General features: G+C 53.3%; 1 protein-coding gene across 5 annotated transcripts in view; it reads left to right on the top strand.

Moving 5' to 3' along the window:
• PLA2G6 (phospholipase A2 group VI) overlaps window positions 1-24,343 on the top strand; it is a 59,740-nt gene that overhangs the window by 20,006 nt on the left and 15,391 nt on the right. For 4 of the 5 annotated variants that reach the window (XM_042947786.1, XM_042947787.1, XM_042947785.1 and 1 more), the window contains 8 exons: window positions 7,181-7,396; window positions 8,345-8,528; window positions 9,395-9,582; window positions 11,967-12,063; window positions 13,251-13,433; window positions 18,499-18,607; window positions 19,818-19,976; window positions 21,875-21,953. In XM_042947786.1, coding sequence (XP_042803720.1) covers window positions 7,181-7,396; window positions 8,345-8,528; window positions 9,395-9,582; window positions 11,967-12,063; window positions 13,251-13,433; window positions 18,499-18,607; window positions 19,818-19,976; window positions 21,875-21,953 — 1,215 coding nt within the window. The remainder of the gene's footprint in view (window positions 1-7,180; window positions 7,397-8,344; window positions 8,529-9,394; window positions 9,583-11,966; window positions 12,064-13,250; window positions 13,434-18,498; window positions 18,608-19,817; window positions 19,977-21,874; window positions 21,954-24,343) is intronic. The other variant, XM_042947788.1, reaches the window with a different exon arrangement.

Genomic DNA, 24,343 nt, shown 5'->3' with positions numbered 1-24,343 from the left:
GCCTCCCAGCCTTTGTATCCTTTATATCCTGCATCACAGGTCCCAGAGTGCCCTGAGTAAAAATGTGGGGCATACCTCAGTGGGCTTTCCTCTTCTCTACAACCTTGGCCTGTATTCTTGTCGGCCTTGGGCTCCCTCCAACACTTTCCTGTACTCATTTGCATTAAGTCCTGGTTTTCTATTTGTTTTCGGCAGGCGGGCTAGTTTGGTATAAGCTCCTCTGTCCTACCCAGAGGCAGAGGTTCCTCCACAAATTTCATAGAGAATATTTACATTATCACTGAGTCAGGATGTTTGCCAGATTTCCCCATGACTTCTTGTTTGAACCATAGATAGTTAAAAAAAAAAAAATTAAGCTTATTTATTTATTAAACCAATTGTTTAATGTTTACTTATTTTTGAGAGAGAGAGAGAGACACCAAGTGTGAGTGGGGGAGGGGCAGAGAGAGAGGGAGACAGAGAATCCGAGGCAGGCTCCAGGCTCTGAGCTGTCAGCACAGAGCCCGACACGGGGCCCAGACCCACAGACCATGAGATCATGACCTGAGCCAAAATCAAGAGCGGGATCCTCAACTGACTAAGACACCCAGGCGCCCCATTAAAAAAAAAATTTTTTTTTAGGTTTATTTGAACCATAGATAGTTTGTATGTACCTTGTTTAACTTTCAAACGTATGGGAGACTTTTCGTTCCCTTTTTGTTCTTGGCCTCTTGCCTAGTTTCACTGTGGTCAGAGAACACGGTCTAAATATTTTAAAGCTTTTGACGGATACCTGGGTGGCTCAATGTGTTGAATGTCCGACTCTTGGCTTCAGCTCCGGTCATGATCTCACAGTTTGTGAGTTCAAACCCAGTGTGGGGCTCTGTGCAGATTAGCATGGAGCCTGCTTGGGGTTCTCTGTCTCCCTCTGTCTCTGCCCCTCCCCCACTTGTGTGCGCGTGTTCTCTCTCTCTCTCTCTCTCTCTCCCTCAAAAATAAATAAATAAACATTTAAAAAAAATAAATATTTTAAAACCTTTGAAATTTGTTCAGATGTACTTTACGGCCCAGCTTACGCCTAGTATTTCTAACTTTTGTTTGCACGTGCTTGGAAAGAAAGCTTATTTTGTAGCTGATAGTGTTTCATCTATGTCGGCCAGGTCAGGCTTGCTAATCATTCTAGATCCAGTAGGGATTTTTTTTTGGTTTGATTGTTTTACGAGTGGTAAAAGTTACTAAAATATTTCAGTGTGATTGTGGATTTGTCTCGTTTTTTCTCTTTTTTGCTGGAATTATGGATGATTTCATTGTTTTGAGAAATGTCTGGTTTTAAAAATTCGATCAAGTGTGACTTTATTCTGGAGATTTATTATGAAGTGCGTATTAACTTAATTGTCATATTTTCCTGGTGGGTTGAAACGGTCATCATTACGAATTGTCCCTCTTTGTTTCCAGTAAGGCTTTTTACCTGAAACTCTTATTTTGTCTCTTATCATTACAGCTTCACCAGATCTTTTAGGTTAGTATTATATTGTATAATATATAATATATAACTTATAATATAACATATAAATATAAAATAAATATAAAAATGTATAAATATTCTCTTTATATATATATACATTTTCCTTATATTTTTAATCTTGTTAAGAATATAGAGTTGACTTTTTTCCCAGATTATCTTTGTCTGTTATTCCTTACATTTATTTGGAACATTAAGTCTCTGTCTACTTCATACAATTCTGATATATTTGGGTCTAAATCTGTCATCTTGTTATTTTCTTTGTTGTTGTTCTGCCTATTTTCTTTTTTCCTTTCTTTCTTGTCTTCTTACACATTTAGTTTTATTTTTGTTTTGTTTTAGTTAGCTTTACTGAGATGCAATTTACAAAAATGAGAAATTTACCAACTGGAAGTGTAGCATTTGGTGCGTTTCGGTGACAGGGCACACCCATGTGCCACCACCACAGTTAAGATACAGAACATTTCTGTGGTCTCCAAAATTCCCTCCATGCTCCTTTGTGGTAAGTCCCCGGCACCCACCACAGCCCCTGGCAAACACCGATACTCTTTCTGTCACTAAGGTTTTGCCTTGTAATCATACAGCATGTAGTCTTATGACTTTTTTTTCCACTTAGCGTAATGGTTTTGCAATTCATGATCGTTTTCTTATTATTCCATTTGTCCCCTCTCTGTCAGTCCGAAAGTTATGCATTCTGTCATTCACTCTCTCTCTCTCTCTCTTTTTTTTGTCATTCTCTTTCAGTGATAACTGTTGGGGGACAGTTGTCTGTGGGTCTCTCTTGTGTCTCGCCAGCAGAGACACTGACTTCCTCTGTTTCAGGTTATCTTTACAAGGAGGTTAATACAGCGAACAGCCTTAGAAAATAGAGACTGGGTCTTTCCCTAGAGCAGAGGGGACATTTGCTTACTCTCTTGTGGAATAAAAATCATATCATCCTCCAGGGCAAAGCTGAGACAGATTTGCTTATTCACAATGGTAAAAGATCCAAGTTCCCTACACTCAGGGTTTCTCTCTTCTAATGCAACGTGGGCAGGTGTCACCTGGCCCTCTTCACGTCACCCTGTGGGAACTGGATCCCAGGGAACTGGCGCACACGCTGATCCTCTGGCTACTGCTATTGCTGTGAGTAACAATTTGGCCTTTGTCTTTGAGCCAGGAATCTTGTGTCTTCTGCCAGCATCCATGAAACTATGTCAGGCTAACTTGTTAGTTTGCAAGTAGGGCAAAATCGGAAACCCTTCCCAGTTCTTGACAGAACCCTAGAGATCGGAACACACATCCTTGGACTGACTGAAGTACAATTGGTACGTTAGTGTCTCCCAGAACAACAAACGGGTCCTAGAACTTTTTAACCCCATTTGTTCCTCTCTAGGCTTCTATACTAGTTGTTTTTTTTAATTCTATTTTTATTTTAAACACAAGACATGATGCCACCAACACTTATTTAGTTTCACCCACACAAATGCCATTTTCCTGGTACTTCATTCCCACCCCCCACCCCCCACCCCCCCACCCCCCGTCTTAGGCCATCGATATGGGATCAAGTTCCTTCTCTCTGGAGAAAATCCGTTTCTGTTTTCTTTTGTGTAGGTCTGCTAATGACAAAGCCTCTCTCTCTTTCTCTTTGTTTGTGCGACGAGTGACATGTTTTAATATCAGCTTCCTACTTAAAGGGAAGCGTGCTGGTATAGAATTCTCATTGCCATTTATTTTCCTTTAGCTCTTTAAGATGTCATTCCACTGTCTCTGGCTTCCATTGCTGAGAAGCCAGCCGCCAGTGTTTGAAGACAACTGTTTCCTCTGCTGTTTTTAGCATTTTTCTCCACGTTTTGTTTACAGCCGTTGTAATATGGTACCTGTCAGTTGCTGCTGTGTTTCAGTATGTTGACGGATGTGTGTCGTCCTCTGTTACTGCTGTGTAACAAACTACCCCAGAACTTGCCTCAAAACAACAATCAGTTGTGTAGCCCAGACAAATATGCAATTTGAGCCGAGCTCAGTGGGCAAAGCTCTCTTCTACTTTGCATGGTATTAGCCAGGGTGGCTTGACTGCAGGGTCCAATTCTAAGATGACTCATTCACAGCGGGCAGGTTGGAGCTGGCTGTTGCCTGGAAGTTCGTCCAGAGCTAAGGGTCCAAGGTCAAGAGTCATCCCTTTGGGTTGTGTCAGTTCTCCCATAGCATGATAACTGGGTCCCCAGAAAAAAGAGGTAGAAACTTCCAGTCTCTTAAGACCTTGCTCCAGAAACTAAAGTGACATCACCTCTGCCATATTCTATTGGCAAAACAGTTACGGAGTCAAATTAAAGGGTAAAGAGCCATAAGGCACCACTACTCAATGGGAGCAGTGTCAAAGAATTTGGGGGCCATGTTTTAACAACCTGCACGAGGTCCCTAAGTGCAAATTTCTATTTTTGTGTTTGTGTGGGAGGGCACGTAGATATTTTTCAGTCAGTCTAAAAAAAGGTTTCATCAATTTTGAAAAGTTCACAGACATGAACTCTTCAAACATGGCTTCTGTGCCGTTCTTTTTCTGTTCTGCTTCTGTAGTGCCACTTATACCTATGGTAGATCTTTTCGTTATATATTCTGTGTCCTTTTTCTCCTGTCCTGCCTTTTCATCCTTAGGCTCTTCAGGCTTTATTCCGTTTACTCTTTTCTGGCCTATGTTCCTATTCACTAGTTTCTCTTCAGCATTTCCCAGTCTGCTTTTTTTTTTTTAAGTTTTCTTTTTTTTTTAATGTTTATTTTTGAGAGAGAGAGAGAGAGAGAGTGCGAGCAGAGGAGGGGCAGAGAGAGAGGGAGTGAAGTGGGCCCTGTGCTGACAGCCAAGTGCTTGATGCAGGGCTCGAACTCTCGAACCATGAGGTCATGTCCTGAGCCAAAGTCAGACACTTAACCAACTGAGCCACTCAGGCCACATCCGGTCCGCTTTTATATTTGGCCACTGGGTTCTTAACTGTTGGCAATTGGATGTATGTATTCACTTATTTATTAAGATTTTATTTTTATTGATGTATTTTTAATTTTTTTTAACGTTTATTTATTTTTTGAGAGACAGAGAGAGAGCATGAGTGGGGGAGGGACAGAGAGAGAGAGAGGGAGCCACAGATTCCAAAGCAGGCTCCAGGCTCTGAGCTGTCAGCACAGAGCCCGACGCGGGGCTCGAACCCATGAGATCATGACCTGAGCCGAAGTCGGACGCCTAACCGACTGAGGCACCCAAGCTCCCCTAAGATGTTATTTTTAAGTAATCTCTAAACCCAACACGGAGCTCAGACTCACCACCCCAAGATCAAGAGTTGTGTGCTCTACCGACCACACCAGCCAGGTGCCCTGGCAATTGTATTTTTTAATTCTGTAATTTCCATTTTTAAAATAGTTTCAAGTTCTTTGCCCAAATTCTAAACCTTCTATTTTATCCTCTTGAATATTATCACAGCTGTTGTACCTATGTGTTTTTTAAAGTAAGCTAGCTCTATGCCCAACGTGGGGCTCGAACTCATGACCCCAAGATCGAGACTCGCACGCTCTACTGACTAAGCCAGCCAAGCGCCCCTTATCACAGTTATTCTAAAGCCTGTGTCAGAAGACTTCAGGGTTTGCAGCCCCCTACTTACAGATCTGTTTCTGTTGGTTTCTTTGCATTTCATGTGTATCTCCTCTGTGCTTGGTGAGTTTTGATTGTGTGCTACACTTTGGATTTGTACCAGTGCTTGTAGAAATCAGCTGAAGCCTGGCTTTCTCTTTTTTTTAACATTTATTTTTAAGAGACAGAGCAAGACAGAGCATGAGTGGGGAAGGGGCAGAGAGAGGGGTGGGGGACACAGAATCCGAAGCAGGCTCCAGGCTCCGAGCTGTCAGCACAGAGCCTGATGCGGGCTTGAACTCACGGACTGCGAGATCATGACCTGAGCCGAAGTCGGACACCTAACCGACTGAGCCACCGAGGTGCCCCGAAGCCTGGCCTTCTGTTTCTTTTATGTTTGCTTCTCCCAGGTACCTGGTAGCATTAGCCCTTCAGGGTGCCCACCCACGGTAAGAGGTGGCCCGCCCCTGGCCTCCGGTCCCTGTCCCCCGAGCCCACGAGGTTGTTAATGCTCCGGTGTATCCCTCCGGCCTCTCAAGTGACAGCAGCCTTCAACACCAGGCTCACTTCCTAGATTTCCGTAATCCGTCCAGCCTGGCACTTCATCCCAGTCTACTTAGGTATCCAGCGACTCAAGCAGATGGCCTTTTATATTTTGTCGCGCATTTCTGGTTGTCCCGAGGAGGCGCCCCGGTTCACATGACCTAGTCTGCCGTGGGAGTGGAAGGCCTCAGAGAGATCCTGTTTTCTTTTGGGTTCTTCTCACCGGAATCCAAACGCCTGCTTCCACCTTCCCCGTTAGCTACCTCTGCTTGTTCCCCTCTACAGCAAAACCCCTCCAACATACTGTCTGTACTTCTCCAGCTTCTTCCATTCCATTCCTTCTTAAACCATTCGAGTCACGCTCTGCTTTCCACCTAAAGTGTCTTGTCAAAGTCGTCAGTGGATGCTAAGCCCAATGATCAATTTTCAGTGTCATTTCTTTTTTTTTTTTTTTTAACATTTTTATTTCTTTTTGAGACAGGGAGAGACAGAGCATGAACAGGGGAGGGTCAGAGAGAGGGCGACACAGAATCTGAAACAGGCTCCAGGCTTTGAGCTGTCAGCACAGAGCCCGACGCAGGGCTCGAACCCACAGACTGCGAGATCGTGACCTGAGCCGAAGTCGGCCGCTTCACCGGCTGAGCCACCCAGGCGCCCCAATTTTCAGTGTCATTTCTAGTTGTCATTTAGTGTCATTATACCCGACAGAGCAACAGCATTTATTTAACGTGGAGCACACTGATGTTAAGAGGTTGGCAGGATGAAACAAAGAGGAGCCGAGGAAAATGAGGAATAACTTCCTTCCTTGTCCTCTCTTCTTTGTTTTTTCTATAGCGCTCATTCCACGGCAGTTTGTTTAATGTACTTTCTTATTTTGATTTTTACCTTACTCATTGTGTTGATCTCGCCCACAAAAACATGGGCTCCGGGAAGGCAGGCCATGTCATCTGTTTCGTTCATTAACTTACCCCTCCATTTAGAACAGTGGCAGGGGTTTGGGGCGCTCGGGTGGCTCAGTCGGGTAAGTGTCTGAATTCGGCTCAGGTCATGATCTCTCAGTTTGTGAGTTCGAGCCCCGTGTCGGGCTCTGTGCGGACAGCTCAGAGCCTGGAGCCTGCTTCGGATTCTGTGTCTCCCTCTCTCTCTGCCCCTCCCCTGCTCATGCTCTGTCTCTCTCTGTCTCAAAAATGAATAAAACAGAAAGAAAGAAAGAAAGAAAGAAAGAAAGAAAGAAAGAAAGAAAGGGAAAGAAATAGAAAGAAAGAAAGAAAGAGAAAGAAAGAAAGAGAAAGAAAGAAAGAAAGAAAGAAAGAAAGAAAGAAAGAAAGAAAGAAAAAGAAAATCCTGACTCCATTTAGAGGTGTGTGCGTGCATGCGTGTGCACGTGTGCGTGGTGGAGAGGGGCGTCCAGCTGGAACAGGTCAGTGCACAGCCAGAGGCAGGCAGTGAGCCGTCCGCGGGGACCCAGGGCTTCTGACTCCAGCGAGGGTGTGGGCTGAGGCTGGCTCATTTCTGTGTCGTCCTCCTGTGCCCTGGCTCCACAGACTCTTCCAGCTGGAGAGGGAGACGGACGCCCTCGTGAACTTCCAGCACTATTCTATCCAGCTGCCGCCCTTCTACGAGAGCTCCAGCCAAGTCCTGCACGTCGAGGCCCTGCAACAGCTGACCGACCTCATCCGCAGCCATCCCAGCTGGTCAGCGGCCCATTTGGCGGTGGAGTTGGGCATCCGAGAGTGCTTCCATCACAGCCACATCATCAGGTGGGCCAGGGGGGCCGGACCCTCAGGAAGGTCCGCGGGTCTGTGTGTGTGGACGGGCGGGTCCGGGGAGTCTCTCAGCCCTGCCTCAGTTCCCCTCTGCGGGACGGTGTTGCCTCTGAGTGGGGAGCATACGAACGCCAGACTGAAGCCAGAAGGAGAAACGTAGGGCCCGACGGGTGCCAGGCCCACCTGGTGTGTTATACCCACCATGAACTTGAGTCCTTCCAATACCCGCATGAAGGGTCATCATCCCCCCAAGAGACTACGTGGCCTGTGCAAGGTCACTCCGCTGGAGACGGCCGAAGAGGCCTCAGATCCTTGCATCTCCTTCCAAGGATCCGGGTGCCCTCCTGGTGGCTGGACCGCTTTCTTGCATATGGCCCCTCAGCCAACACTTCCAATGGTCAGTGGAAGTGACCCCCGAGAGGGACCATGTGGGCCCCGCCGCAGGACTCCGGCTCGCCTGCTTGCCCTGAGGTGACTGCAGCTCGTTTCAGCTCCCAGGCCCTAGGCTCAAAACTCCTCACTGCCCTTTACAGCCTACAGACCTGTTCTTGCACACCATCATGGTGTTTCATTTCCCAGTGCTTCTGTCCATTTCCTAGGGCGGGCACAGCTGCTATTATTGTTATCTTTTCGTAGATAAGGATATTGAAGCCCCGAGAGATTAAGCCAGTTGCCCGAGGTTAATGAGATTTCTGCCTTCCGACCCTCTCTACCCCACCCTGCCTGCCTCCCACTTCAGGCTGGCGTGGGCCTAGGACGCGTGTCTTGTACGGATGTGCCACTGAACAACTGATAAGATCACATCAGCCACAAATAAGTGGTTTGAACCAGGCAGCCTGAGCATGGCGTGAATGCCCCTGAGCTCCAAGCCCACTTCCCTCTTCTGCACTTGAGTTTCTCAGCGCCCCTCCCTCCTTCCCTCCCCCCCCCTCCCCGCCACAGCTGTGCCAATAGCCGGGAGAACGAGGAGGGCTGTACCCCCCTGCACCTGGCCTGCCGCAAGGGCGACGGGGAGATCCTGGCGGAGCTGGTACAGTACTGCCACGCCCAGATGGACGTCACGGACAACAACGGAGAGACTGCCTTTCATTACGCCGTCCAGGGGGACAATTCCCAGGTGCTGCAGGTGAGCGGGGGTGACCGGTGCTGGCCACACCCCGCTGTCCCCACTTGGCCCCGAGCTCCTTCCTGGAGGGTGTACCCTCTCCTCCCTTCCCTCCTCCTGCTCGCCAAGGAGAGACACATCCTTGGTCACTGTACTCTGACCACCCTCGGGAGGTCCTCCAACCCAGGAAATGAAGTCAGAGGTCCAGTCCAGCCAGTCAGTTTAGTTCAGCTTGTCCCAGGCACCCACCGAGCCTGACCCTGGGCTGGGTGAATTCATTTCAGCCTTTCCTGGAGGGGCTCATGGTCCGGTGGGACCAGATCTCCAGTGCCCATCCCTGGGAACAACCCCCTTTTAAGTTTCTTAATTCAGAAAAATTTTTTTATTTAATTTTTTTTTAATGTTCATTGACTTTTGAGAGACAGAGAGAGAGAGAGAGAGACAGAGACAGAGTGCAAGCTGGGGAGGGGCAAAGAGAGAGGGAGACACAGAATCCGAAGCAGGCTCCAGGCTCCGAGCCGTCAGCACGGAGCCCGACGTGGGGCTCGAACCCACGAACCGTGAGATCGTGACCTGAGCCGAAGTCAGACACCCAGCCAATTGAGCCATCCAGGCACCCCCAGGAATTTTTCCCACGAGCCACAGCAATGGCGGACCAGCCCCCAGCCGGCTGGCACAGACAGCTTCCTGTTTGCCTCCAAACCTCCTTTCTCCGGGGCTTCCCTTAACGTTCCTACCCGGGTTATAATCCTACCCGTGTTATCTCATCGGCAGACTTCCCTTCCCCTCAAGTTGGCGGAGGGGGTTGGCCCGGAAGGTGTCGGGGAGGGTCACGCAGGGGGCTTGCCTCTGTCAGGCCCCAGCCCACCCCAGTCTCCCTCTGTCAGCTCCTAGGGAAGAACGCATCGGCCGGCCTGAACCGGGTGAACAACCAAGGGCAGACCCCACTCCACCTGGCCTGCCAGATGGGGAAGCAAGAGATGGTCCGAGTACTGTTACTCTGTAACGCTCGGTGCAACATCATGGGGCCCAGTGGCTACCCCATCCACACAGCCATGAAGTTCTCCCATAAAGGGTAAGACCGCCCCCTCCCCCCCGCCCCCTGCCCCATTGGCTGGCTCTCTAGCTCTGACATCTCTTGTCCTCACGCCCAAGTGAGCAGTGGCTTCCCCAGGCTCATTAGATGTGTATCAGATGCTGGTGCCCAGGGCCGGCCTGGCACGAACAGAGTGCTCGATGAACGTGTAGCAGGTGTGAATCTCCGTCCAGAAAGTCAGCTGTGCAAAGAGCAGAGCTTTCAGATGTTTTCCGTAACGCACCTTAATTTCTGGCCACGAACCTCCCTCTCCCAAACTGGAGAAGAACGATCCAAATCCTCCCTGGGGTTCCTCCCCTTTCCACCTCCCCCAGGTGGTCCTCCTGGGCTGGAGTCACACGCAGCCCCAGGGAGGGGCCCACCCGACCTGGGTCCTCTCGCACCCAAGCCCACCAGCCCGATCCGAACCCCTTCCTGGCTACAGTGCTGCCCTGTGGCTTCTGCAGCTTCCTGGCTCGAGGCCCAGGAATGCTTGGCAAGGTGGCCCAGAGCCCCATCTGCCCCATCTTTCCTGGCTGGTGGCACCGCTGGGAGGTAGGTACCAGGCGCATGCCGTGGGGAGCCCCAGACCAACCTGGGGCTTCTTCCCTTCTCCCGAGACCTGGGGAACCCTGTTCTCGGGAAGATTCTCCATGTGGAGTGTGGGTATGTGTGTATGCGTGTGGGGGGGGGGTGAGAAAAGAGAGGAATATCTTAAAATGTGGCCCAGTGGGAACGCTGTCTGGAATGGCTGACTGAATGAATGAATGAACGAGGCAGTCGGTCCCACAGTCCGGACACTGTGCTAGGCGCTGGCCTTAGACGGAAAAGAAAGCAGCTCTGGGACAGGAGACACAGAGGTCACCCGGTCCTTCTGGGCTGTGCTAAACAGGCAGGGGGAAGAGGAGAGAGGGCTGCACGCACATGGGGGCGGGGGCAAGCCTGGCCGTCCCTCAGGCTCTTCCTCTTCTGGAGTCTGCCCCCACCGTGCCGGCCCCTCTGGCGACGCCATCCCCTCAAAGGTCTGGTCCAAGCTTGGGCCAGCCCCCCTTGCCATGTCCTCCCCAGCACAGCCAAGATGGAGAAGAACTTTCAGAACGACCTGACCAAACGGTTGGAGACAGTACTGACACCTCACCCCCAGGGGTCAGGTTCCCCGGGGGCAGGTTGCAGCCGGAACGGGCACAGGTGGTGGGTGATGCCGTGTCATAGCTGAGACGTAACACGGCGGCCTCCCTCTTGCTCAGCTCAGCCTCCCCAAGCCTTGCTGTCCAGGGGCCTGGAATTGCCCACGTTGTGCTTTCCTTGGACACCCCTAGCCGCATTCCTCTCTCCCCTGCCAGGCCTCCCCTGTGGGGCTGGCAGAGATCGCAAGGGGTCGTCGCACATGAGACGACGCAGGGAGCCTCACACCTCGGGCGTGCCCGACTCCTGCCACAGCCGCGTCCTCCCAGGGCCCCGGCGGGGCCATCCCTCTGCCACCGCGCGGCAGCTGGTGGCAGCGATCACAGGTGTCAGGGCCACAGAGAGGGGTTCCGTCCCCGCTCCCATCTGGGAGCCCCTCCGCTGTTAGCGTCAACTCGGCTGACCTTCACAGAGCCAGGTTGGGGCCAGGGACTCGACTTTTCACTTTGCCAGCTGTCTTCAAGGGTCGTTAGTGTTGTAGCACGTATCAGAATTCCCTGCCCTTTTAAGGCAGAGTAATATACGGATGGACCACATTTTGTTTTCCCCTCCATCTGTTGACGGGCACTTGGGTTGTCTCCCCTTTTGGCCAGTGTTGCTAGGAATGTGGGGGAACGAGTATCTGTCTGAGTCCCTGCTTTCCGTTCCTTTGGCTGTACGCCCGGGAGTGGGAAGTCGCTGCAGCCTTAATTGCTGTGCCTGTGCTTCCCGCAGGACGCAGGTCACTGCGTGAAACAGCAGGAGCGGAGGGAGGGCCAGGGGATGGAGGGCGACCACGTGCCAGGCACAGAAATGAAATGTCTTCTCTCCCTCAACCCCCACGAGTCCGGCTAGGACCGCGCCCGTGTCGCAGACGGCCTCAGCCACTTTCCGGAGATCACCAGGGAGGAGGCTGGGGCTTGACCCTAAAGCCAGCACCAGTGAGAGTGATCATGGCCGATTGCTGCCGTCAGGGAAGGCTTCCTGGAGGCGGGGGCTTGAGCTGTGTATAGGGGCCCAGGATACCCTGGACATACCACAGTACACGTGCTGGTTGGTTTTGTTGCAACTTTATTTGCAGAAACTCTTCTTCCCCAGTGGTTGAAGCCCCCAAGTCGTGGCCTTTTCCAGCCATCCCCAGGCTACCTCCCACCATCCCCAGGCCACCTCCCACCATCCCATGGCCTTCTATACTGCCCCTTGGCTCCTCTTCCCCCTAGGTGTGCTGAAATGATCATCAGCATGGACAGCAGCCAGATCCACAGCAAAGACCCTCGCTATGGAGCCAGCCCCCTCCACTGGGCCAAGAACGCAGAGGTAGGCAGAGTCTGAGGGTGAGTGGTGGGGGGGAGGGGGCAGGGGGCAGGGTCCCAGGGCCCCATGTTCCTCAGCTGCCTGCGGGAAGGAGGTCCCTGAGATGATTCTGGGGGGTTGATCTCATAGTGGTCCCGCAGGCTTTGCTGCTAGCAGGCTCAGGGCCCTGTCTGTGGGTTCTTTGTGTATGAATTGGGGGTCCTATGGCCTGGCTTTGGAGGCGTGAAATCAGCGAGGTGACGTGTGAGAAAAGGCTTCATAAAGTGCCAAACAGAAGTTGGTGCTGGTACTGGCTGTGCCCACAGAGAGCCTGGTGGGGCAGCGATTCCACGGGCCGCCCCTAAGCCAAGCTCCATGCCCCTGGGAGGGTGGAGGCCTCTGGTCCCTCACCTCCAGGAAGCACAGCTCAACAGGGCCCTGGATGCCCCAGAGATTGTGGTCCGTTGTGACGGGCCAGGAGGGAGGAGATTGCCAACTTCTTCAGGGTACCTCCTTCTTGCCCTGAGCGAGTCGCCAAGTCCGGCCTTTCGTGTTCGAGTGTACGAGTTGTCATTCGTTGTCACCCCTCTGTGAGGTAGGGACTTGCATTTCTATTGCCACAGAAAACTGAGGTCCAGAGGGTGTGACGGCCTACCCAAGCTCCCAGGACTGGGAGGAAGTAAGGCTGAGCTGTGGGCTCAGGACTGTCCGGCTCCCAAGGCCACGCCCCTCCCCAGGGCCAGGCTCCCAAGGCCACGCCCCTCCCCAGGGCCCAGGCTCCCAAGGCCACGCCCCTCCCCGCGTCCCAGGCTCCCCAGGGCTGTGGGGCGTGCAGGGGCCGGTGTCGCCAAGGCCCAGGGAGTGGCCAGACTTTGGCAGGATCCCAGGGAAGGTCACAGGGAGCAGGGCAAGTTGTGGGACTTTGCTGAGATGCGTGGGGTCCCGTTAGTTCCAGGAAAGGACCCGGGAGCCCCTTAAATCAGCCAGCACAAATCAGCTCTTTGTCCTCTACCGTCCTGCTGATGATGTGGGAGCCAAGATATAGGGCCACCCCCAGAACTGGGGCCTGCCACCCGAGCTCTTGTTGCTAGTGCTTTCCAGAGGCCCGATACCTGACGGCCGCTCAGGGCGGCAGTGGCAGCCCCCAGGTGTCGCCGGCCCCTGCCGCCCTTAGTGACCGCCTCCTTGGGCGCGGACCCTTTCTCCCGCAGATGGCCCGCATGCTGCTGAAGCGGGGCTGCGACGTGAACGGCACCAGCAGCTTGGGGAACACAGCCCTGCATGTGGCCGTGATGCGCAACCGCTTGGACTGTGTCATGGCCTTGCTGACCTACGGGGCCAACGCCAACGCCCGCGGAGAGCACGGCAACACGCCGCTGCACTTGGCCATGTCGGTGAGCCTGCAGGGGTGGGTGGGGGGCTACCCGTCGCTCCCTCCCTTGACACCCTCTTCCTTTCCCCGCCTCTCAGAATCTTCTTACCTGCCTACACTCCATTCAGACCTGCCTGCCCCCTTAGGAACCTTCCGTGTCCCCCTTTCAGCCCAGAGTGTCGTCTCCTTCCTCTGTGCCCCTGTCCCTCTGGCTCCCGCGTCCCCCATGTGACAAGTGCATGGTGCGATGGCTCTGGCTACCCGCTGTGGCCTTGGGCAAGTCACGTCACGCCTGTCAGCCTCGATTTCCTCATCTGGAAACCGGGGGTGTCGGTACTGGCTGCGGAGTGAGCGGTGGATGCTCGGTAACCCCAGGAGGAATGTCCAGACGACACATGTGGTACCTGGCACCAGTGGGCAACCCTCAGATGTCACTTCTCCTCTCCTGCATCAGGGAAAAATACCCGTCTGCATACTGTTTCTATCTCCTTGGGGGGGCTGTAAGCTCCTGGGAGGCAGGGTCTGCTTGTACATCTCCGTGGCCCATGGTAGGTGTTGGCCGCGGCTTTTGGTTTATTATAGAGCAGAGCTCCCCTCCTCCACTCTGGATAGACAACTGGAGTATGAACATAAGGAATACAGGGAAGGGACTCTTACTATGTTACGGATGTGTGTGTGTTCCCATTCCGTAGCAATACCGTGTATACATAAGTATGTTCAACAGATTTCCAAGTGATGGAGTTGGAGAGGCATCTGGGACTCTAAAAGTAGATTTGGGGCACCTGGGTGGCTCAGTTGGTAAAGCATCCGACTTCGGCGCAGGTCATGATCTCACGGTTCGTGGGTTCGAGCCCCGCGTCGGGCTCCGTGCTGACAGCTCAGAGCCTGGAGCCTGTTTCGGATTCTGTGCCTCCCTGTCTCTCTGTCCCTCCCCTGCTCATGCTCTGTCTCTCTCAGTCTCTCAAAAATAAGTAAATGTTAAAAAAAAATTTTAAAGATGTAGATTTAGGGCAAACTCAAAGACATCCTCTTTTATAGCAAAGGCCATCACTGTGGTGGAGACACTGTTACCCTGGGAGGTGGAAACTGTAAATAAAACCTTGGCCATTTTCAGCACTGAATGAGCCATTAGAATGATCTAGTTCATCAGTTCTCAAAATTTTGGGTCTATGTGGTCCCTTTATAGTGTTAAAAATTAATTATTGAAGATCCCAAAGATTTTTTTGTTTATATGGATTTTATCCATCTATATTTATTAGATTGGAGTTTATTTTTTTTTTCAATATATGAAGTTTATTGTCATATTGGTTTCCATACAACACCCAGTGCTCATCCCAAAAGGTGCCCTCCTCAATACCCATCACCCACCCTCCCCTCCCTCCCACCCCCCATCAACCCTCAGTTTGTTCTCAGTTTTTAAGAGTCTCTTATGCTTTGGCTCTCTTCCACTCTAACCTCTTTTTTTTTTTTCCTTCCCCCTCCCCCATGGGTTTCTGTTAAGTTTCTCAGGATCCACATAAGAGTGAAACCATATGGTATCTGTCTTTCTCTGTATGGCTTATTTCACTTAGCATCACACTCTCCAGTTCCATCCATGTTGCTACAAAGGGCCATATTTCATTCTTTCTCATTGCCGCGTAGTACTCCATTGTGTATATAAACCACAATTTCTTTATCCATTCATCAGTTGATGGACATTTAGGCTCTTTCCATAATTTGGCTATTGTTGAGAGTGCTGCTATAAACATTGGGGTACAAGGGCCCCTATGCATCAGTACTCCTGTATCCCTTGGGTCAATTCCCAGCAGTGCTATTGCCGGGTCATAGGGTAGGTCTATTTTTAATTTTTTGAGGAACCTCCACACTGTTTTCCAGAGTGGCTGCACCAATTTGCATTCCCACCAACAATGCAAGAGGGTTCCCGTTTCTCCACATCCTCTCCAGCATCTCTAGTCTCCTGATTTGTTCATTTTGGCCAACTCTGACTGGCGTAAGGTGATATCTGAGTATGGTTTTGATTTGTATTTCCCTGATGAGGAGCGACGTTGAGCATCTTTTCATGTGCCTGTTGGCCATAGATTGGAGTTTAAACATAAGACATTTTCAAAATATTAATTCACTTATTAAAAAAATTTTTTTAATGCTTATTTTTGAGAGAGGGACAGAGCATGAGTGGGGGAGGGACAGAGAAAGAGGGGAAGGTACAGAATCCCAAGCAGGCTCCAGGCTCTGAGCTGTCAGCACGGGGCCCAACACAGGGTTTGAACTCACGAACTGTGAGATCATGACCTGAGCCGAAGTCAGACGCTTACCGGACTGAGCCACCCAGGTCCCCCTCAAAATATCGATTCATTTAAAAATAACAATTCACCAATCACAAGCTAGCCAAATTAAATAACATTTTTATGCAAAACAACTTTATTTTCCAAAACAAAAAACAATCCAGAAGAGTTGGCATCCTTTTACATCTTTGTGAATCTTTTTAATGCCTGGCCTCAGAGAAGACATACTGAGCCTCCTATCTTCTGCTACATTTATTCTCTTGCAATATGTTGTTGAATATATGTTGGGGGATAAGAAGAAAATCTGGCCTCCCAATGCTATGTTGGAAAAGATGCACAGTTGCACCTTTTCAGAGAATCATGGATATTCTTTGATGTTGCACCAAAACTGGACAAGGGTAGTTTCTGACAAGTCAGTTGCAGTGGGCAGAGCAGCCATCTCCAGGAGCTTTTCACACTTTGTTACATTAAACACTTTATTCCACCGGTATCTCTTGTACTTGGCATGGATCTCTTACCCATGCGTAATTTCCTTAGAAAATCCCGGTTCACCATGTATGCGTAGAAACGGCGACCCATTTCATCAGACGCTATCAAAACCCCACATTTGTAAATATCCCCACTGATCTCATCAGAAAAACCTTTCAGTTTGGGGAAGCCGTCAAAGCTGTCAAGCCCACTTGTGGCATGTACAAGTTTTCTGGAATTGCCATTTTTGTTTGCAAGCTTGAATTTTGTCATTGGCACAAAATATCGTCAGATGTTTTTCTTTCTTGAAGTGCCAGGCTCACTGCGTTCATTTTTGAGAACATGTCTTCTGGATACCCAAGGCTGAACAATCGTAGTTTGTCAGTCGTGGTCTCAAATAAAAATGGTGTTCCCGGGGAAAAAAACGCGTGCTTCTGCTCACAACTCCAGCAAATTGCCTATGTGCTTTTCCTCAAGATAACAGTTGTACTCTGGTATGCCACAGAAATGCCCAGGCTTTCTCTCTATCTTACAACACAAGTACACGATGTCAAATCGTAATAAAATTCATTCTTACTGCTTCATGAAGGGCATTCCAAAGTGAGACTGGCTTTTTAATTAATTGGCTGATTTTTTAAAATGTCTTTATTTATTTTTGAGAGAGAGAGAGAGACAGAGTGCAAGCAGGGGAGGGGCACAGAGAAATGGAGATACAGAATCCAAAGCAGTCTCCAGGTTCTGAGCTGTCAGCACAGAGCCCAATGCGGGGCTCGAACTCAGGGACCATGAGATCGTGACCTGAGATGCTTAACCTATTGAGCCACCCAGGCGCCTGTTAATTGGTTGATTTTTTACTGCTAGTGAGTGGCAGAGAAGAACACCACAACGGTGTCACCGTCTTGCTGTGGCACGAGGAGCTTTATCCATCATTGTTTTTATGCCATCAGTGCTAAAGTCAACACAATGCAAGAAGCAAACACCATCTTGATAGTCTTATGAAAGCAGGTTTTTTTTTTAAATTTATTTTTAGTAATCTCTACGCCCAACCTGGGGCTCAAACTCACAACCCCAAGATCAAGAGCCGCACACTTTTCCAACTGAGCCAGCCAGAGGTCCCTGTGAAAACAGTTTGAACCTCACAAACCCTCTAGAGGGTCTCGCACGTTCGGTGGGGGACGGAGGGGGGGGGCACACGTGTCACTTTGAGGACTGCTGACATTCACTGGTTCCCATACCTCAGGAACTTGCAGACCGGCCTCACATTTTTTGGCACGTTGATGTGTCACTTGCACAATTAGTGCTCAATCATTTCTTTAAGTTGGTTTGCTTTTATCAACTTATTTTTATAAAGTTTTTATTTATTTATTTTTAGAGAGAGTGAGAGCACGTGTGTGCACCAGCCAGGAAGGGGCAGAGAGAGAAAGAGGGAGAGAATCCCGAGCAGGCTTCACGCTGTCGGTGCAGAGCCCAATGCTGGGCTCGATCTCACAGACCGTGAGACCATGACCTGAGCTGAAATCAAGAGTCGGCCGCTTAACCCGCTGAGCCGCCCAGGCGCCCCTAAGTTGGCCTGCTTTTAAATCTTACTTAAATTTATTTCAAAGGAGATGTTCTGTCGCCACCGTAAGTGGTAAACCAGTGACATGAAAAGAAGGAAACCAAGACAGAAATGCGTAACTAATGACTCAAGCATGCATAATCACCAGTGCCCGTATAAATCCTAATGTACATGAACCACTATTTGGAAAACTGCATTCTAGACACAAGTCTTCATTCTCCAAGCCAGGAGATCAGGCCCCAGCAAGAGGGAGGTGATAAGACCAGAGCGAGGTCTCCAGGCAGCCAGTTGATTGGCTTGTTCTGGGAAACCACGCCCCGCCCTGCCCCGCCCAGCCTCCGATGTTAAACGCACAATGCGCTTTGGAGGCAAGCTGCCCTTGGAGGTTGCCCTCAGGGAGGACGTGTGCCCAGTTACCCCCTCAGAAGTGGCACCCTAGACCTGATGGACAAGACAGCCTTCCCTTTCCCCGCTCACCCTTTGCTGCTGCTTCTGGAAGTGATCAGCAGCTGACCCTTCAGTGGCCCCGTGGCCCCTGGGGCAGGGGGTCATAGATGCAGTGCTTCCTTCCAGGAGCTGGTGGGGCTGGCACCTGGGGTGAGTCACTTCCAGCTTCTGCCTGGGTTATTAAACGGGTGGGGGACCTGAAGGGTTCTAGCACCTTCTGCCGTGCCGTGAGAGGCCCGCCGAGTCGGTAGGCAGAGCGGAAGAGGCTGGCGTCCTTTTTCTCTTCCTTTCCCTGAGCCGTTGGATTTTCCCCCTCACTTCATCCCCAACAGAAAGACAACGTGGAGATGATCAAGGCCCTCATTGTGTTTGGGGCAGAGGTGGATACCCCAAATGACCTCGGAGAGACTCCTGCTTTCATAGCTTCCAAGATCAGCAAACGTAAGTGCCCTGCACTCCGGTCCCAGAGTTGGGGGGGGGGGGGGGGGGTTGGTGGTGATGCATGCACTGGGGAGGAGGGGTGGTCCCAGCAGCCCGGCACCAGCATCCTGTCCGTACCCACCCCACTTGCTGCCTGCGTAGGGTTTCCAGGAGCACCTGGGAGGCAGAGAGGGGAAGCTTCCTGTGCCCGAGCACAAGGGCCATACCCAGTAGGTGGGACCCTCCAAGGGGCTTGCCAAGCCAGTGCCCCTTCTGTGCCGCCCTCATCCCACCTCCGGGTGCCAGGACTCGGGGGCAGGCAGGTGGGGGAGGCAGTAAGTAATTCCCGGATGGAGCCACTGGCAGGAAGAACCGCGGGTGGATGCATGCCCGCTGCACGAGTGTGTGTGCACGCGGGCTTGAGGCACACACTGCATGCTCGCTTGGTGAGCCCTGGCGTCCGGGCTGGAGAAAGATCATCCTCAGCAGAAGCCCGGGGCCCCTCGGGGGGTTTCAGGGAGCCATGGAGGCTGCCGTGGGCGCGCAGGTGACTGTGTGTGCGCACGTGTGTGTGTGCTACTTCCTGAAAACATCCTTTTTAGTTACCCTGTCTGTTAGATGAGGGTAAATGCCCGTGGACTGGCTCGTCCCTTTCGAGCCCCGGGAGGGACTCTGCATTCGGCAGTTTTGAGAATTGCCGTACGTGCAGCCCTGACACGGGGCGCGATCCCACAAACCACAAGATCATGACGTGGGCCCGAATCACGAGTTGGACTCTTAACTGACTGAGCCACCCAGGCGCCCCATTGTCGTGGGTTTTTTGTTTTGTTTTGTTTTGTTTTTTCCTGTTTTTAAATTTTTGATTTCTGACTGTTCATGGTAGCTTGTAGAGATGTGTGTATGGAGGGGGGAGTCCTGTTTTCTTGACCAGAAGTGAAGGGAAAGAGGGGGACCCCAAATACTCAGACCGGGTAACCTCGACCCCTTTCCAGATTCTGTGGTCGACCTCAGCACCTGCCCTGGGCCCCAGGAAACTATTGGGCTACAGGCGACTGGAGTCAGCATGCCCTGTCAGGGTGGGGTCAGGCCTCCTGGGCGCCCGGTTCCCCCACATACCCAGGCCGCCTGGTAGATGAGAGAAGGGACCGTGTGTGGAAAGGAGGGGCCTCTCACTTGCTTGTTGACATCATTTGTGATCCTGTGCGATCTCCCCTTCCCCAAACCTTACTAGTTGTTACCAGGAAGACGCTCTTAACTCTGCTGAAAAACGTAGGGGCCGACCACCGCCTCCCACTCACCCAAGGGGCCCCCTCGGAGCAGGGCCCGACACATCACTCCTTGTTCTCCCAGGAAAGATCTCAGCCCCCACCGATCAGCTTAAACAACCTAGGTAGGCCTCTTTCCTGCCACACTCCCTCCTCTCCAGCTGGTCCCCAGGCACTGGGATCGGAGCAGTCCTGATGCGAAGGAAACGGGGCCCAGGGTAGAAGTTGTTGAAAGGAACGAGGGAGGTTGGGGCAGGATTCGTCAGCCTCTGGAGGCAGCCAGCACCCACGGAGCCCAGAGGCCTGGGGGGAGAGGGGCCCCTGGCTAATGGCCCGCAGTCCATTTCTCCTGAGAGGATGTTCTGAACATGGTCTCCGGTCTGGGCGTCCCCGTGGCACCTTTGCAGTGAGGACTGTCTCGGCCTCTTGTGCACTGGGAGCTCAGGGTGGGGCGGTGAGGAGTGCTGTTGGGGTCGGGCACCCCTGGCCCTCTGGCTTCAATGAGGAGTGTGTCTGCCGTGCTGCTGTGTCTCTGTCAGGCCTGGGGCCTGTGTGTCTGTCCCCTGCTGGCCCTTTGGTGACCTACAGGCTTTTGAACATGGCCAGGCAACCTGCATCTGCCCCTAGGTGACCTTGGTGCCCGTGGAGATGGCCCCCAAGGAGATGGGGTCCCGTCTCTGGGCTTTCTGTGGGCTGACCCAGCCACGGCCTAGACTGTGTGAGAGCCGGGTCCCCTGGATAGGGCTGTCGGCAACCAGTCCTTGGCAAGCTGGCCTTTCTCCCCGCTGCTGTGGAAGCAGACACCGGCACCTGTAGCCTGGATGGCCCAGCCTAGCCAGGAGTCAGGAGAGCAGAGCCCGCGGCCACAGTTTGTCCTTCTGGCTCCTCCTCTCCGCTCCCCTGCCCGTCCCCGTCTAGGACCTGCCCCCCCTCCCAACCCCGTCTTTATCTCTCAATTTTACAGGCAGGCAGTCACCCACGCCAGGCTGGATGGTGGGCCTGGGGCGCAGCGTCCGATGGGTAACGCCCTGGGCCTGGAGGGGCTGCAGAGCCTGCCCAGCCCCGAGTTAGCTGTAGCTCTAGTGGCCTCTTCTCAGCTGCCTGCCCGAACCATGAACCATCCTTGGCCACCCTCCCCCTGGCACTCTGGCCACTGCCTCTCCTGGCCGGTCTCCGCTTGTCTCGCCCACCCTCTGGCCACCCGCTCTGGTGAGGGTAGATACACTGCCTTGCAGCCTGCCTTCCTGCTTTGCTGCTTCTAGACTCTGCACAGTGGTGGGGAGGGCAGTCAGAATCCGATGGCATGGCGGTGCTGGGCCAGGCCCCCGGGGCCGGGCTGCTGGCCAGGAGGGCAGCCAGTCCATCCGGGGGGGCGGCGGGCTCGGGCCCAGAGGAGAACATGGGCAGAGGGGTGGGTGCGGCTGGTCTGAGAGGCCGCTGAGGAAAGTTCCAGACGTGGGATCAGGGCGAGCAGCCTCTGAAGAGTGGTCGGTTATCTCCCTTTGCTCATGGGTTTAAACCGAAAGGAGTGTCCTGACTCACTCCTTTTGGCTAAATGACCTTGGACGAGTTTATGTAGCCTCTTTGAGCCTCATCTGTAAATTGGGAATAAGGATTCTGGTGACGGCGGCTGTCAGCAACTCCACTTGCCCGGTGCATGAGAAAGTGCTCTGTGGGCTGGAAACACCGGCCACGGAAGGGGTGCTTGTGCTCTGGGGCTTTGGGAGGAAGGCACTGCGGAGAATCTGGGAGGTGGCCGGGCGGGGGAGAGGGATGCTTCCCAGGGCAGGGGGCCACCCTCTGCACTCGAGCCCGTTTCACCCCAAGGGGCCCGTGGCCTCTGGCTCAGCTGTGTCTTGGGACAAAGGGCCCTTCCTGGTGGCAGGGGGCGAGGTGCGCCCCCTAGGGCCAGCAGGGTGAGGGCTCAGCTCCAGATTTGCTCAGGGCCCGTGGGATTGGGGGGGGGCGGGGGCGGTGCTTGGCACCTGCGTGGCCCCAGCCCACTCTGCCCTGTGCCTCGCAGAACTGCAGGACATCATGCATATCTCCCGGGCCCGGAAGCCGGCGTTCATCCTGAGCTCCATGAGGGACGAGAAGCGGACGTAAGTGGGGGAGGGAGGGAGGGGGACCGCATGCACCAGGCCTCTGTTTGGTGCCCTCCGGCAGGCTCGGGGCTGTTGTCTAGTGCACACCACAGCCCTATGAGGTGGCCTGTGTCCTCTGTAGTTCACAGCCAGGAGACTGGGTGTTCGGAGAGCCTGGGTCTGCTCTCTCATCAGGGACCGTGCGGGCTGTGGGTTACACGATAGAGCTGGCTGCAAGCCTGTCCCGTCCCTCCTGAGCTTGTGTTGGTTTGTTGGGGAAGGTCACCCAGATCCCCACCGCGATGCTGAGCCTCCTTCCCTCTGGCTCCGTCCTGGCCCCTGCCCTGCTTCCCTCCACAGAGCTGGTGGGCCGGGCGGACTTCCCGAGCACCTGCTGTACGTCCAGGCCCGTTCTTGGAGGCAGGCCTGCGTGATGGGCACAAAGAGCAGAGGCCTTTGTCCTTGAGGGCGGTCCCTGGGGCCTCAGAAGCGGTGCCTGCCAGCGCGGCAAGTTCCCGGAGCACAAACGTGTGTGTGCTCGACTGCGCTCTGTCTTCCTTTCTGTGATAGAGTTGCTTTCTTGTTCTCCGTTTGCGACTGTCCCACGTCCCTAACAGCTTTCCTAGGGAGGGATTAGGATCCTTGTTTCGCGCAGACAGAACCTGAGTCCCCGGGAGGCGAAGTGCCTTGCTCAAGCTCACACCATGAGTGTGGGAGCAGAGACTCTAGCCCCTGTCTCCTGAGTTCCTGCCCTTTCTGCTGCCGCAGGCACTCTCCCGGCTGCCTCAGTAGTGCCGGCCTCCGCAGGGCAAGCTCTCAGTCCCTGCTCCTAGGGCCAGGCAGTGGCAAGTGGTTCTGCCTCCCCTTGCCTGAAGGGTTGGCTTCCCCTTGGTAAGTCCTACTTGTTTCCAAGGCCACCCTGTAACGTGCCCCGTGGGGGTGCACCTGCTGCATCAGCATTGTAGTTCTCTGCTCCCAATGAACTTCCTGCATGTAGGCGCACATGTGCGCGCGCGCACACACACACACACACACACACACACACACACACACAGACACACACACACACCTGCACAGGGGCTGAGGAGGGTAACGTCCCGACCAGTAAGACGGGAGGAGGCAGATTCTCCAGCAGGACTCAGATGGTTTGCAGCAGCCTGAGTACTCTCCCTGGAGGTGGGACTGAGGCGACAATCAGGATACCCCCGTGGGGACCTTCCCACGAAAGGCTGCGAGCCTCGTAGCTCAGCCTTGCTCCCTGGGGGCTGATGTCTCCGTTGTAAGCCCCACATCCTCAGAAGGGTCTCTTGCGTTTTTGCCCTGGCCCCCTGGTCATGGGCCCTGCAGGCCTCCAGTGACGGCCCAGCATCCCCTGCCACGCTCTGGGCTTGCTGCGGGGCTGGGCAGCTTGTCCAGAAGAAGGACCCTAGAGGTGGGCCACCCGGGCCTCCTTCATTCACCAGTTAGTCCATTGGACGCCTCCCGAGTGCACTGGAAAGGCAGCGCTGCGCGGAGCAGGGCAGTCCCTGCCCTTGGAAGCTTCTGTCCCACCCACTGGGGGAGAAAGTGAACGAGGGAAAACCGCCTGCTTGTGGGAGGGAGAAGGGCTCTACAGCAAGAAAGTGGGTGGAGAAGGAGCTGGCTGAGCCGGAGGGTGCTAATGGCATCAGAGCAGGCTTCTCCGGGCGGTGACTTTTACGCTGAGATGGAAGGAGGAGGAGACCAGACGGAAGCTTCCTAGTCTGAGCACAGACAGTGGAAGCCTTAGGGCAGGGAGCTGGGCACGGCAGGACCGAGGGAGACGTGTCGGGTCGTGTTGCCCAGCAGGTGACTCAGGAGTCAGCAGACCCTCCCCTTCCCCCATCCCTGTCTGGGTCCGGCCACATCGCTTCCCCATCTCGTGACTTTGGGTGGTCACCTAACCTCTGAGCTTCACTCCTTCCCAGACGTGCACAGGGGTAGCAGGGAGCGTCTGCCTCCAAGGGGTGTGGGACATCTAAGTGAATTCATGCGGGTGAAAGCCCCTCACAGCCCCTGGCACAGAGATGGTGCTTCCTCCCTGCCCCCCTCCTCCCTCTCCACCACCGTTCCTGGCTGCAGGAGAGCCCTTCCCCCAGCCTCGTTTAATTCAGACAGACTTTTCTCAGGCACCTGCTTCCGGTCAGGCCCCCGACTGGGAATCTAGGCCCGACCAAAACCCAGTGGGAGAGACAGACCCAGGTGTCTGCTGAGGTGACATTCCCCCTCCTGAAATACTGTATGTTTATTTCCTTACTGACTGCGCTCCCCCTACCTGCCCCCCGCCCCCCCCCCCCCCACACACACCCCTAAAAGCCCAGTAGCACGAGCTCCACAGGGCCTTGTCTCACACAGTCACAGATGCTCAGGGACACAGACCCACGTAAGGA

This window comes from Panthera leo, chromosome B4, assembly GCF_018350215.1.
Source record: "Panthera leo isolate Ple1 chromosome B4, P.leo_Ple1_pat1.1, whole genome shotgun sequence".
Lineage (NCBI taxonomy): Eukaryota > Metazoa > Chordata > Mammalia > Carnivora > Felidae > Panthera > Panthera leo.
The sequence above is the reverse complement of the archived record's forward strand: the minus strand, read 5'-3'. Positions and strand labels throughout refer to the sequence as shown.